The sequence below is a fragment of the Pipra filicauda genome, unplaced genomic scaffold (genome assembly GCF_003945595.2).
Source record: "Pipra filicauda isolate LSUMZ 115617 unplaced genomic scaffold, ASM394559v2 scaffold84_size4826128_pilon, whole genome shotgun sequence".
NCBI lineage: Eukaryota > Metazoa > Chordata > Aves > Passeriformes > Pipridae > Pipra > Pipra filicauda.
This window is the reverse complement of record NW_024105031.1, coordinates 3,328,382-3,344,288: the sequence shown is the minus strand read 5'-3', so window position 1 is coordinate 3,344,288 and position 15,907 is coordinate 3,328,382. Positions and strand designations below refer to the sequence as shown.

Below are 15,907 nucleotides of genomic sequence, written 5' to 3'. Positions count from 1 at the left end.
CCAAGCCAGAGTGGGACCCTGGCCTATTCTTAGACGTGACCCTGCTCTCCCTGTCCCACTTTGCAAGTAGCAGCTCCTCTCCTAGAATAGTGTCTTTGTTCTAATAATAGATACTACACTCAGGGAGGGCATAGGCAGCATGAACTTCGCTCCAGAAGATACTAACCCACAGACATTCATTCACTGCAGATCAGAGACGATGCCGTAAATGATCGATGGATGTCTGATCTTTTGACTTCAAAATTAAGCTTTCGTGAGTAAAATGCCTTATTATGTCCTGTGACAAAGGTGATCTCCCCTGGAAACACAGATGAACACTGAGCCAGAAACACTGGATTAACACAACTGATCTTCAGCTCCCACATGAAAGGCCGCTTTCCAGAAAAGCTCTGACTACAGACTCCAAAGCAAAAACTGCTCGTAGTGAATTCACGTGGCTTCCACCCTATTCATAACTACTTATTTTATTTCATGTTTTTATTGGGGAGGTGGTGTGAGGGATGATTTTATGCTCGGGTTACTCTCTGGGTTGCTTACAGGAATCTCAGGAACCCTAGTCCCAACTTCATCCTCACTGAAGGAGTACACCACATTCCTTGAGAGGTTTTGTCTCTGAGTGTACTTTCTGTGGAAATCAAGGCACAGACAGTGGAAGTGATGAGGAAAGTAGGGGCAACTAAATTTTTGATCTGGAGAGAATAGCACCCTGAGTTCAATCTTGATCTCTCTCAAGGCAATGGAGGATTTTACACTGTACTTTTTCTTGGGTTAGTTCTTGTTTGACATCTTACTAATCATTATTTACATAACACTAGTAATAATTGCAGTATTTGTATATGGTAAATGGATAGTAGAATTAAGAATAGGAATTACTGAGTGGGTATAAAAATTCTTAAAAATTTGGATGAAAGATATATTGGAGTTAACAGACCCTATCAGTAAGAGTAATTGAGCAAAGTGCTATATCATGTACCCATTGTGTTCTGTATGTTGCATTTGTTAACGTATGTGCATGGATACATGTCGTGTACAGCAGGTTTGTGCACAGGTGGGTAAGTGAAAACTGCATACCAGCAACTCAAACTTGTCTGTCTTCCTGCAAAATGAAATGCTGGGAATAGATTCCATAGGAGGATTTCAGGACCTTCATTTCACCCACCGGGTAAGGCAAATGTGATGTAAAACAGGAAATATACATAATCTACACCCTGAAATCATTGGGCAGAATGGAACAGTGCCTTTCTGTCTTTACTGGATTCATTGCAGTGACATTTCCTTTAGTTCAGGATTGCCTTACTCCAAAAGTCCCCAAATAGAGTAAGGAGAATATGTTAAGTTAATTTAATTAACTGCCTGAACAAACTCAGCCTTATTTAATTCCTTGATCTATTTGGGATTTACTTCAAGTCCCAGTCTGGGATGTTGAGAGATTGTCCTAACAGAACCATATCAACACAGCCAGGAGCGTTTGCTGAGTGACACCACAAAGCAATGCTTGAGAGGATGCTTCATCTTTGTCACACATTAAAAGTCATGTAAAAGCAGAGAGAGGCTTTCAGGCCAGACTTACAGTGCTCCAGCTGTGTCTGAAGTATGGTGGTGGGAACAGGGGTGGTGGAGGAGGGCCAAGGAGGCAGCACGCTCTGCAGTTGAGCTGTTTCTTCTGTTCCAAACAGGGGAGATCTGTTCAATAAAAACACTCATCTGTTGTCTTGAACAGCACAAACATTTCTCACAGAATAAGAGAAGTTTCCATTCTCAGGATTTTCCTCCATCCTGTGTGCATTGATCGCAACACCATAATCCATGTGGGGGTTTAAGAAACTGGGTGGGCCCTTAAGGCTGTAAGTTCTTTCTTGTGCTGAAGGCTATGCAGAGTTTTAAGCTCTTAATGTGGCTCTGACATAGGCTGATTTTGGAAAATTTCAGATAGGCAACATTAGAAAACAAATCAAATATTTATGATTTTCTCCCCTCTCTGTTCCAAAAGTGTATTACAAATTGCTTCTTCTGGTCCCTGCTACAGCCTGTGTGCTGTAACAGAGAAGCACTTGTGCTGTTGCCCATAACCTTCCCCATGAACCAAACCGCTCTAGGCATTGCTGTGATAAATGGGAAGTGGGAAACTGTTTCACAGCATATTTGCTTGCATTTCCCCTGGGACTGCAACCAGGTTGCTTTATTTCTGATTTGTGCATCATTCCTAAGAATAAACACCCTGAACCCCAGACTTAGCTGATGGTTTTGTCACTGACTGATTGGCAAGACAGGATCTCAGTTCTGTTTGACAATGTCTTTAACTTTTTCTAAGAGGTAAACTTACATCAACAGTGTAAGAAGCTGTGGCCAAAGATTCACAGAGGAAGGGTATTAATATGGTGGATTTATACAGTGTAGGTTTTTTCCTGAATCTATTTACTCCTAGGGAAATACATTTCGGATCAGAGCAGAGGCCTTCTTCAAAGGTTTTGTCAAGGACAGCAAATATTTATTTATGCCTGTTGGCTTCTTCCTCTAGCTAGTGGCAGCTGGAATGGGTGTCTGTGAGCTGCAGGGTGGCAGGAAGCCAAATACAGTAGGAAGAAAAGCCTATGGTGAAGTACCTGGTATTAATAGAAAATCTCTAAATTAAGTTTCTGGGAACACAAACCTGACAAAATTGCTAGATTGTTTGCAAATCAATTGCAGGCTGGATATTAGTCACGTCCCAAGGCAAGGGAAATTTTCTAAAGGACAGAGATACTTCTAGTTTTTCAAATGTCTCAGAAAATGTATTATATCAGTTTCACCATCCCACATTAATGGGGATGGCATTTTCTCAGTCCTGATGCGCAGAAAAGAGTTGTCCAGAGGAGTGTGATTGAGCAACATTCAGGGGGAGTTCATGTCATACAGATTTTTTTTTCTCTATCAAAACACTATTTGTGATAATGTCTTTGAGAATGAGTCAATTAAAGTCTGAAGGGGTTTGTAATGAAGACTCTTTCTCAGCTTTTCCTCACAAGTTTGAAACTCAGCCAAAAACTTCAATTTAAGAGAAAGGCAGAAGATTTGTTGAAAAAAAATCATATATATTGTTTCATTTAAAGCTTTAAATACACACTGAAAATGCCAGTGACCTTTAAAAAGCAGCAAAAGTTTGAGTTGCCTGTCTCCAGCTCTCACAAGGAATAAAATACGAAGATATGAAGAGTTAACCTTATGCAGCCATAAGTCAAGTTCACTCTTATGCAGCCATAATCAAGTTCTTCAATTTTTGGCACATGTACTTCTGTGGTTGTCTGAATATCAGGATTGTATTCGAACATATTGTATTGGGACTAAATAGCATCTTATTAAAGCAATGGACAGCTTGTAATTTAACAGGGTATAAAGTGTGATTATTATTTTATTTTAGGCCACATTCCAATATAATCTTTCTTAGTACTACCTTATTGATGATCTAACTATATTTCAATAGGATTACTGACATTCAACAAGAATAAGATTATCAAAACCAGCCTGATGTGGCTTAGTTGCTAAGAGATCACTACCAGGCACTGTAAAAAAAGGGTTCATTACTGCAGTTGTACTGCTACCTAAAAAAAAAAATTAAGTGCTGCTTTTTAAACATTTTTCAAAGATAAGATTAAATATAGATGTATATCTATAGTACTCATATGATATTTATCATGTCCTCATGAGTGAAGTCCAGGCCTGGGTTATAAAATATTTGGATTTTCCTTTTTTAGCAGAAAAGCCTACAAATCTGTGGAATAGTCTTTATTGAGAAAAACGATATAGCTAATGAAGCTGATAAAAAAAACAGCCACTGATTTCAGTCCTTATAGCCTTATACCAATACTACTGTAACACAAGTTAGGTTGAAACTCAGTTTAGGTTTGCAGGTATAAAAAGTGATAATATGTACTGATCTCAGTGTGGAAGCAAGCAAAATCTAGTTAACAGCAATAGTAACAGATACTATTACTATAGATACTAGGTAGATACTAAATATTAATAGATACTATTATTATATACTACTATACAACCACCGGAAAGGAGGTTGTAGCAAGGTGGGCTACAACCCAGGCAACCAGCAGTAGGACAAGAGGGCACAATCTTAAGCTGTGCCAGGGGAGGTTTAGGTTGAATATTAGGAAAAAATTCTTTACAGAGACAGTAATCAGACATTGCAATGGGCTGCCCACAGAGGTGGTGGATTCACTGTCCCTGGAGGTTTTTAAGATGAGACTGGATGTGGCACTTAGTGCCATGGTCTAGTAACCATGGCGGTGTTGGATCAAGGGTTGGACTTGATGACCTCGGAGGTCTTTTCCAACCCAGCTGATTCTATGATTTTAATAGATGTTATTATTATATACTAAGTAATTAGATTCCATTAACAGTATAGATAGAACTATATGGGACAGATATAATCTATATAATGATGTGGGTAGTTAATATTTCAGGGGCTCCATCAGTAACCATGGCTACATCCTGGAAGGTGTATTTGTCAAGCCAGCATTTAAGAAAAGGGTGGCCTGGACCCAAGGACCTCCCACAGTCATGTATTACAGGTAATATGGTAGCAGAGAGAGAAAACAATGAGCGATTCACAAAGTGACTACAGGTACGACTGTTATAATCTGATCTTCCAATAAGGACCACATTTCATTGGTATGGATTTTGTAAGTAACTGCAATAGCCCCAAGATGTACAACCATTATAGTATTGCCTTGATTTACATCACAAAAGGGTTACCTTGGCAGGCTCACAGACTCTCTGCAAATGCCATGCATATTTTTAGGCTCCAGGTTAGCTTTGTTTGCTAAACAACAGCTTCAAAATACTCCAATCCCCACCAGTGGAAAAAATCTCATCCCAAGAATAGGACCATCATAGTTTTCTGTGAAATATGAAGACCCTGCCTACACAGAGCATGCGTTTACATATCTCATATGGAAACTGCTCTTTCAACAACTTCAATGTCAAGAATATGTCAACATATTCAATAAGAGAAACAAGATAAAATGAAACACTTCTAGGACATGACTAAGAGACAGTTGTTTTCAGAGAACATAAAAATTATAATATCTTTAAAATAGAAAGTATTTACCATTTTCAAATTATTTTTATGGTCCAGACTATAAATTAATCCAATTTAAGAAAGTGACTATATACATCTATGGGTATACTGCCAATGGTTGCTTCAGAGAACAACATATTTTAGACAAGCTTTTGCAATGTTTCATTTTGTTTCTGTAGACTGCTTATGACCACAGCTGGAACAACTCTTATTTGAGATGGTCCAAAGCAGAGCCAGAGAGAAGCCTTCACCCAATCTGAGTCCCCTGGAGTGGGGCTCATATGAGGTCTATCAGGCCTCCCAGAGCTGATTCTGGAGCTGACCTTTGGCCCTATGAACCCCCACAGCTGCACCACAGGTACCAGAGAAGTCCTGCCCTGGGTTCGAGTCAGATATACAGGATTTCATTGAAAAGAATCATCAATAAACCACAAAAATTACTTTTATCCTAAAATCACAAAGCTGTAGGCCAAATGCCAGGAGGAAAGGACAAGAAAAGAAAAGGATACTTAATATGTGTTTCCCTTCCTATTTATGACCACACTGATCCAGCAAGCCCTGACGGGAAGCCGAGCTGTTATCCAAAGGTTTCTCACCCTGACAGCAATGCTGGTGGCTTGCCCAGCTTGTGACAGGCAAGCCTCTGCTAGATGGAGACCTCTGATAGCTGACACCCCATCACAGGTGCTTCTCCTACTTGGATGGCTCTTAGAATTAATAATAAACAAGCTGGGCAGACTAGTCAATTAATGAATGTGGGCTTGTCCAGCTGAAACTGAGACTTTCATCTGCTTTGTTGTTATTCATTCAGGCACCTCTGAACCTCCTTGCAAGGACAGCAGCGTGCCATGGGCTGCAGCCACTCAGTGCCATTCTGTACATCTACTGCAAGGTGAATAAGGCACTTTTCCTTTTTAAGTTGCGAAAGTGTAAGAGCTTGTTAAAAGTGTCCTTTGAAAGCCATAAAGGTCAAACCCCTTTATTTATAGAGCAGATGCAGGTATTAAACTCTCCTTCAAAACCCTGAAGATATGTGTCAGCATTAACAATACATGTTTCTTTAAAGTGTGTTTTATGAAGCTTTGTGACACAAAGAGTGCCTTAAAGGCATATAAGCAGATATGGCAACGCAGCTTATGTCAGGAGCTGGGTTGAACAGTCAGGTTAGCAAATAGTCTGCAAGTCTCAGTACCTTTTTGAATTTAGACCTTATAGTTGATGGTCTAAATATGTCTTTCCCTATAAACCAGATTAAGTATACCAGAGAAATATATCAAGCTTAGGTAATGGTGTCTGCTTGGAGGAGGTGGTTACCCGTGAAGTCCCCATGGGAGTTACAGGATAAGATATGGAACTGCAGCTCTCCTCTGCTTTTAGTTTCATCTTGCTTAAAATGGAGCTTCAGAGTCTTTGAGGAACAGAGTAAAATGGATCAGAAATTAAGTCAATTAACTTCAGAAAATTAAGAAATCCAGACAAAACCTTGCAAGTTTCTTTTCATAGAATTGTAGAATTCTTTAGGTTGGAAAAGACCTCTAAGGTCATCAAGTTCAACTGCTAACCTACCACAGTCAAGAAAATCTCATAAAAATTTGAAAATGCTCTACTTTTAATCCCCACAGTGACTACAGACTGTGGCAGCAGTAATGTGTATTTTACCAGCTGGTGACTCACAACAGACTCAGAAGCTGCCATAATAAATAAATAAATAAATAAATAAATAAATAAATAAACAAATAAACAAATAAATAAATAAAGTATTTAAAAATCAGTCGACATTCAAAAAGCTGGACAACAGCCTGAATCCTGGCACACTGCCTGGACAGTGGATCTGGATATTAACCTGGCCAGAGGAGCAAGGACACTCTATCCTCCATCCCTACCTAATATTTAACCCACGTCCCTCAGCATCTCTGAGCAGCCCAGCTGGTGAGTGACAGGCGGCTGCATCTTTGCAGGTCAGCCTTAGAAAACACTGCAGACACAGCAAGACAGGAAAACAAAGGAGTCTGAGATTTTTAAGTGAAGGAAAGGTCTTTTACTCCCTGTATGCAAACATTTCAGACATGTATGTGTGCATATATAAGGACAATGTGTGTGCCAGAAAATTATATACTATTCTCTCAGACTGATTGCAGAAGGAAAATTCTGAGAGCAGATATATATATGGAGAGAAAGATTTGCTTGTGTTGGCTCTGTATTCCAGTTTCACAGAACAGTGAAAAAATCCCAGTAAAATCTGATGGCTGGACACTTCAGTGGGTTATAATACGAGTTTATAAAATAAACCCATGTGTTATATAAATTCTGATAACCACAACAGGGCTGTTCTGTGCAATTTGCTTTCTATTGCCTTCCATTTACAGAGGTCCAGAGCATTTAGACACTGCTAAACAATGTTGACATCTCTATGTGTTCCTCTTCAGTGCATGAGAAACTGAGGCACAGAGAAGTTGAGCAAGTCCCCCAAATCTGTGGATAACTCAATTACAATACCAGAAACAAAATTCCAATCTGGTGAATAACAATGTCTCATCTCAATCATTTTATGAACCAGATCATAAAACTCAGCCGCTTGTCACACAAGCAATATTAAAAATACTCTGAGTATTAAAGCCTAAGAACCTACTATGATCTGCAGAAGAGCCTGAAACCCTAAAGATTAATGCAAGATGGCTGCTGCATCAGCCCCGAAAGACTTCTACATGGCATTCACTACCACACAGTCCTCTCCCACTTTATCTGTGAGATCAGTAGCAACAAAGCTGAGAGACACCAGTGCCACTCTTCTGCAACTGAAAGATCATAATCTGTTAGTGCTGACATAGATCAAACATGTAGTTGACTTTGATGTTGCTCCACCACATGCTCAGACAGTCCCAGACAATCCCTATGAGACTGTAGGTGTTGCTGTGTGCTCAGTAAGACTTCAGAGAAAAGCCTCCAAAGTCCTCTTTGAAAGTTTATTGCCATGATCTAGATTAATTCCTCATGACTCCCTTGCTCCAACAGATTCCCCGCCTAGCTGACTTTAATCTTTTGCCTTTCAGAAAAAAAACCAACCCTGTATTGACTTGGTATTGTAAAAAATCATTAACTTTGTAGTTTCAAGAAGCTAAAAAAAAATAAATTGACACTTCCCTAGGTAGAAGAAATCTGAAATTGTAGCACTGCCTGCTTTAGATGAAGCATCTCCCTTAACTTGTGTGCATTCCCCAGGTGCCTGCATTTATCCATACACACTTGTTAGTTTCTGAGAAAAATGATTAACAGCCTCTTTTTCCCCTCAATGTTTCAGCCCTCCTCAGCATTCTTCTCTTCCACCTTCTCTTCCCAAGTGTCCTTGCACCCTTACAGTGGTGTGACTACAGAAAGCATGCCCCCAGTTTCCTTTCCATTAAAAGGGTGATTCCTTGGAGACAAAGGAAGAAATAGAACATCTAGGTTGGGTCTGTTAATTCCTGTGAGGTTTTTTCTCTCTCATTTATATCTGAACTTCCTCAAACAATTCCCCCTAGATTTGAAGGGCTTTCCCTGTTCTCTTCTACCTACTAATCTGCAGCATGAGACTGATCTCCTGGCCGTGTCCTGGCTGAGCCCTATGCTGCCTTACAGCTGAATGTGCTCCCTGTTTCTGCAATCGTACACCATCCTAGCACCAAGAGTTAAAGAGGGATAAAGGATCTATCATGACAACAAACTTCCTTCTATCTAAACACAAATGATATTTTCTATAGTTCTAACTAGATTAGCAGTTTCTTTTGCTGCAATCATGCTGCTGTTCCTCCTTTACCCATGCAGCCCACCGATGGGAAGCCCCAGCGTCTGATAGGAAAAAGACTGTAAAAAACAAGGATGCTAAAATATGAAGCCAAAGAATGTTCCCTTCCTGTGCAGGGGTTTAGTAATATTGACAAAATGACAAATGACTGTTTATCCTAGAGGCAGAGGTCTACAAGCACTGTCTGACTACAAGTACATAGGGACTAAGCTGATTTTACAGGACTTTGAATTGCTTGTCAGTGGAGCTTCCATTCTTTCACTGAAAACACCTGATTTTGAATTAGTTTCCTTTGCTATGCTGGAATTCAAGCCTCCACCTTCCAGTCTGGTCACAACAAAAATCTGATGTTCACCAGGATGTCCAATACCTGTGGGCTACAAATGCTATGTTCATTCATGGCAATGATACTGAATGGGCAAGCTTACTCAGGCCAGTGGGGATCTCCATGCCAGCTGCAGCATTGCTTTCTGCTGAGGTTCCCTTTTGGACTGGTTGCTGCCTGTCAGAAACTTCATAGGTTACAGAAAACCTTCAGATCAGTTACTGCTTCCTTTGCTGGAAAGACAAGCAAGCACTGCCTCAGCTCCTGTACTGACCTCTGTCCCTGGCAGCCGAACTTCTTCACCACAAGCTACCACCCAAAAAATACTGGTTTTGTTTGGTCGTGTCTCTAGAGGAGCTTCCACAGTCTCAAGCCAGGCAGCTGCCTTACTTGTAACACAAATGTGCCCCAGAAAAAAAAAAAATTAACTGATCACTACTGTAGTCTCATCTTCCAGTACTTCAGAAGTCCGGGTATCAAATCTGGTTTCTCTGTTTCTGGATGCCTCTGTCCTCATCAGTTCACCACATAAAGCCAACAAAGTCAACCTTTATTATGAAACCAAGGGTAGCAGTGGAACACAGGGGCCTGCATGGTTCTTTTTCATGCATTTTCTTGAACAAATGAATGTTTGTGACACTCACCTTAAGCAGTGTTTCACTGAACCCTTTCCCTTCATATGCATTATCACTGAACCTTTTTTGACAAGCCAAGCACCCTGTCATCCAGTATTGACATAAGCAGGACAGAAGCTTCTTTCCCCTCCTGCATAGAAGACCAGAGCTTGTTTCAACCAGCTTCCAGCTTCCTTACTAGTGGCTGTCTCCTCTTCTGATTTTTATTTACTGCTGCAAGACAAATGCCACAACCTCCTGAGCTCCCTCTGATGTCCTTTCCTTGTCCCTCACCCACAGGACCAAGTGGGCTTCCACTCAATGGTCTACTGCTAATTTCACAGGATCTCCTGGGACTCCCTTGCTACTGTGGATTACATCAGTCTTCCCTTTGCCCTTCCCGATATGAAGGTGGATGTGGGCCTGAGTCACAGACAGGCTGTGCACGAGTGTGGTAGCTCTGCTCTCACCTTACTCAGGACAGGTGTTGCAGTGTATGAGACCAGAGAAGAGTCTGTGAATCTTAAGGTAATTTTTTCCCTGAGTATCATATGAATTGGTCTGAGCAGAAAACTCAATTTGGGATTTTCACAGGTCATATCTACCAGGGGAGAATATACAGACAAAGTCAAATCAGTGTTTCTTTTAACTGTATTTATTTTAAAGATCCATTTACTTAAAGCAACATACTAGACTGTTATTTTGCTACCAGTCCAAGCCTTTCCACAGAGGCTGCTCAGCAACTGCCTTCTTTATCAGCTTAGATGGGTACCCATTAAAAAACCCTTCTTATGGTTTATCTTTCCAGCCACCCATCTGGGCTATCAAGCTCAAATTGCCAATCCCAAGGTAATATTTTTCTCTCAAACTGAACAGAGATTCTACTGAAAGAATCTTTTGACTCCCTTTCAGGTTTCTATGAGTCACAGATGAGCCTGCCCCAAGACCTTTGGCTAGCCAGATTCACAGCCAGGTGGCTGCCCTCTCTTATGGCCAGTGATACTTCGCATTCCTTCTCCTAATGAAGTTGTAGCCTCTACCAGTGGCTGATTTCCCTCAGGAATTTTAATCTAACCACAGCTTTCCTGCTTACTTATGTTCAGTGAGAAACCCACTGACCAATGGTATCAGGATGCTGGGCACTTCCTGGGCCCATGTTGACTTTCAGAGCAGAGCCAGGCTTCCTTCCCTGCGCTGATATTTTTGCCCCTCACAGATTCACCTCTGATTGCTAGTCACCCTTTGGACTGCTTTTCCAGTAGGCTCTGGCTGCTGCCTTTGGAAAGTCTTCAACATTTACTTTTGGTCTTATTTGAAATTCCTTCTGCATCTTTCTTTCTCCAGCAGACACTTTGATAATTTTTTCTGTTGTGATTTTACATAAATAAATATTTACGATTACTCTCCTTAGAAACAAAAAACCCACCCACCTGACATCTCTGCTGTCCATTTTGACATTATTTAGGGTTTCTGCATGTTGTTCCATTAGAGGAAAAAAACCCCAAACCCTGATGATGGGGTCAGATATCCGTTTTAGAGAATGACAGCTGGGATCCCAACTCCCTCCATATCAGGAACACTTGCTTTTGTGTTCTCTCTCACCACTAATTCTCTCACAAATGTACAATACTTTCTCTCAACACCACAGCACCACAGTGGCTACCAGAGTCCCTTCCCCATATGGCCCAGCCAAGGCTGTCATCCCTCACAGCTCCTCTTCCCAACCCACCCTGCCCATCACCATGGCTCCAACAGTTTTGGTCCACAAGAAAACTAAACTGTTTTCTGCAGCTCTGCCACACGAGGTCTGGTTATGAATATGACACCTTCCTGACTCAAAGAAGCTAAGTCTCCTGCCTAGTGACACATGATGTTCCTTTTCTTCAGGAAAATAATAGGAAAAAAGGCAAAGAAAATGTGAGAAATATTGGTCTCGTATTACCATCCCATTGAGTTCTTTTAAATTTTTCAGCCATATTCTGTCCATGGGACTATGTATCAAAATTGATTGTGGGAGAAGATTGAATCAAGGGATGCATATGTGGCATGCAGAAAAGGCAGTTTGGGTCAGAAGCACTGAGATGCAGTTCTTTTACTTTGGTTGCTGCTGGTAATTTAAATACTGTCCCATCTCTCTGCAAAACCTCAGAAACTTTGGGTCTGGATGAGCAGAATAGCAGAGCAGGAATGAGGCAGAGAGAAGAGAGTCTTTCTACTACCTGAATTTGAAAGGTGACTTCCTTCAAGCTGGTTCTTACGAGGTGCAGACTGATTCATGTAGCCCTACTAAAAATGACGATAGAACTCATGCCTAGATTTCATCATGTGAGTGCAACAGTGCAGGAACCTCAGTAGAGCAGAGCTATGAAAAAAAGTTGTAAATGACAATACAAACACAGTAGTTTAAGAGTGGAATACGATAGGTATTTTCAGGTTACCCTGAAAAGAAACCCGGAAAAACCCTGAAAGGTTATTGCTGCCACACGGAACCACAGCCACATGCTTAAGCATGTTGTAATATTATTCCCTGAAGCATTTTCTCCAAAAATGATGTTTCAGCAGTAGACTCAACTCTTTGGAGCTGACACGACATTCAAAATACTTTCAGAAACAAGGATGCACTGTTGCTTGAGGCTGATGGGACTATAAGGTGGAGATAGCAGCAAAACAAAGGTCCAGATTATTCTTCTGTACCCTATTATTCTATAAACACTTTCCAATTCTACTGGTTGTTTACCTCTGCTTTCTAATCACTGCTTTGTGACTCATAGAACTCTTTATTTGTGACCTGTTGCTATGCAAAGATGTGTGAGAAAAGAAATAAAAGTATTTCTAGCCCAGAAGTTTTCAGACATACCTGGAAAATTCCCAAATGCGTTTTCCCGACTATAGGAAAGACAAGCCATTGCTTAAAAACATCCTCACTGTTAAATGTGATTAGTTTCAGAATTTGCAAGTGCAGTGCTGAAATCCATTCTTTAAATGTGAAATTACATCCTGGTGCCAGATACAAATAATTGACTCAGCTGACAGTAAGGGAACATTTGAGAAACCACTGAAATAACTGAGAATGTAAATGGAATTAATTCACCTTCTGTACTCACTGTGAGATTTCTACCAGAAAATACAGAACTTATTGCTATTCTCTTAGAAGTTTTTTAAAATGCAGATGTAACCAAAGCACTAAATGAACTATTATGTCATTTTTCATACCAAATAGCCCTGATTAACAAACACCAATGGCATACAGGTATGTAACAGCTCCCCAAAGTACATCTCTTAATCCAGTCCTGTGGTTGCAGGATTATGATTGAATCATCTGCCATCTGTTATTTTTTCCACATATTATCAAATAAACATTGAAAATACATTTGTAGCAGAAACCCCACTAAGAGCTTGTTGGGTATAAAGGTGATTTTTGGTGTCTTGACCAGAAGAGCACAGCATGGAGCTTTGCCATGGAGCAGAGCTTGGGGTGGCAATTTGCCCAAACAACTACATCGGGAACCAGATCTCCTGGTCAGGTTCACACCTTCCCTGAGCCTGAAACCAGAAGTTGTTGTTGGCCTGTGGGGATGGAGGAGGAAAGGGGCATTCATGGCTGCAGTCTCTGCCTGGGGAGCCCTGGGGTCTCTCACAAACAAGTCTCCAGGGCTGTGCTATGGAAAATACTCTATTGCAAAGAGCAGAGTCTGGCATTTTCCTTCGTGTTTGTCTCTTCTACTATGGTTTCAGCAGAAATGATAAGTTTCTCCTCTTTTAAGGTTCAGGTTATTCATTGAATGCTTATTTTTTAAGAGGACAGTTCAAATGTGTATGCCACAGGAGAAGGCAATGAAAACATCCAATTCTTGTTTGTCTGGGTGACATCTACAAGTGTCAGATAAATATAAAGTTCTTCAAAACAAGTTTTGAGGTCTAATGACTTACATGTTTTTGCAAAGCAACTTGGAGTATATCAGAGAACATAAATGTTGATGATTTCTGTACCTCAGCGTTTACAAATCTCAACACAATGGAAAAAGCATATCCCATTGAAAAGAAATGATAACAAATGGAAATGCTTTTTAGCATCCTACAGAGCTTAGTGGAAAAAATTGTTAGTTCCTAAAGATTAAAAAAAATGGATCGAATTGTTATCAAAGTATGTACTTCTTTGAACTTCAGGCTTTTCTAGATGATATCTTACAAGATATCTGAAATAGTTACAGAACTGTAATGGCTACATTATTTAATGCTACAGGGCTTTTACCAAGGGATTATTCTTGTGGCCCTCAGAATCTTAATATTTGAATATCTTCAAATGAATGGACTGTTCAAACCATTGGGAGTGAACAGTGTAGTAATTCTGCACATTTTAAAATATTTGTTAAAAACCCCTAGAAGAGATCATGCATAGTGTTAGTGCTACTTAGTGCAGACACCCAGCCTCTCACAGAAGCTTCCCTCCGGATCGCCCTTTCCTCATAAATGCCTCAAATGTAAACCATCTGACTCTGTGAGCACACCAGAGAGGTTAGAGAACAAGAAAGGCTGTGTGCCTCTAGATTCATGTCTAAGGTTGATTTTACGTACAGACAAAATATGCACACCTTTGGTCACTGTGAAAGAAGGATCTGTAGGTACAGCTGGCCCTGACCTACAAATCTTGGTTGAAACATCTCAAATCTGACACCACAGGAATCCAGGACATTAGTTAGAAGCATCTCTATTGACAGATACAGAACAGCAGACAGAAAGTGGGAGACAGCGATTTGCCATAAATTGGCGGAAGTTCCTCAAAGAAGAGATGGAGTCTTCCCCGTCCTTCACACGGAACATGACTGAAGGAAAGTCTTGCTGCTGAAACTGTAAAATCTATTAAGAGGGATTTCCAGTGCCCTGCCTCAGCTGACAACTAATTTGTTTTGTCTTTGCCTAGCAGGGATTTTCCATGCAGTGGACTCTTGTTTGCTATGTAAGTCATCTGAGTATTTGTTAGTGTCATAGCCAGAGCCAGATGATGTTTATTCTGATAACACCCAGCTGGACTCCAGCACCACTCATTGAGGTCAGGGCTTTATTTATAGAAGCAGATATACATTGAGATTTATTTTCTTTCCCTTGCTGTAATCTACCTGAACCAATCCAAAATAGAAAGAAACATGTAGACGTGCAAGTAATACACTAATTGGGCCAGATATATGAATTAGCACAGTACCACAGAAGCCAATGGAAAAAAAGCATTTTAGAGCGGCTGAGGATCTTGTCTATTATTTCTCATGGGGAAGGGAGGGGTTTAAAACTAGAAATTATAAAGCAAAAAGCAAAACCAGGCAAGCAACAAAATGTGGCAGAACAGGTCTGCAGTGCAAAACCCCTCCAGCAAGATCTGCAATTTGAAGTATTTATTTTTTTTCCTGTGTTCCCAATCACTGGAAAGTGCAAGAATCAGAGTGCAGAGTGCTCCAAGCAAGGAAAAGTAACGAGACTTAAAGCAATTTACCTGCTGAAATTGAGAAGACATTGTCAGCGTACGCAGTCTGAGATAAAGCAAAGCAGAAGAGAAGCGGCAGGTAAGATCCCCAGACAAGCAGGCTGAGAACCAACATGCTGGCTGTGCTCTGGCAGATTCCAGCTCAGAGGCGCAGGGCTGCTTTGGGGCTGGCTCTCTTGCTACCCTCACTGCCTCTCTGCCTTGCCTGCTCTCTGCCTCTTCCCTCGCTGTGGGATGCGTGTGTCTGTCAGTGTGTGTACGTCTCTCTCTTTCTCTCCCCCCTCCCTCCCCGTGCCTTTAGGAAGAAGGAATGCCAACCATTTCCCATTAAATCTTCTCCTTACACTAGACACAGTTATATTTAACTCCTGTGCTGGATCAGTTGCCCCTATTGTGGACATTAGCTGCTAAAACTGGGGCATGGGGGATTCTGGTTTTGCTAACAGAAGCAAAAAGGCATTTTGGATAATAATAATGATGAGCAGGAATGGGAGAAATTAAGAACTGGACTAAAAACAGCATCCTTCAGTGCAGGCAACCAGACACCGGCATCAAGATGGATAAAATCCCTGATTGATCATCTTCTACAGGTCACTAATTGCCTTAATGAGAAAGATGAGCAGTGACCTAACATCTGCTTATC

At 40.8% G+C, this 15,907-nt stretch overlaps 1 protein-coding gene across 2 annotated transcripts in view; it reads right to left on the bottom strand.

The window, feature by feature from the left end:
• COLQ (collagen like tail subunit of asymmetric acetylcholinesterase) overlaps positions 1-15,544 on the bottom strand; it is a 43,462-nt gene extending 27,918 nt beyond the window's left edge. Inside the window, exons 1-2 of one of the 2 annotated variants that reach the window (XM_027723834.2) lie at positions 15,274-15,544; positions 1,571-1,683 (exon numbers count right to left, since the gene is read on the bottom strand). In XM_027723834.2, coding sequence (XP_027579635.1) covers positions 1,571-1,683; positions 15,274-15,379 — 219 coding nt within the window. In that variant the 5' untranslated portion in view covers positions 15,380-15,544. The remainder of the gene's footprint in view (positions 1-1,570; positions 1,684-15,273) is intronic. The other variant, XM_027723833.2, reaches the window with a different exon arrangement.
• Positions 15,545-15,907: the final 363 nt, after the last annotated feature.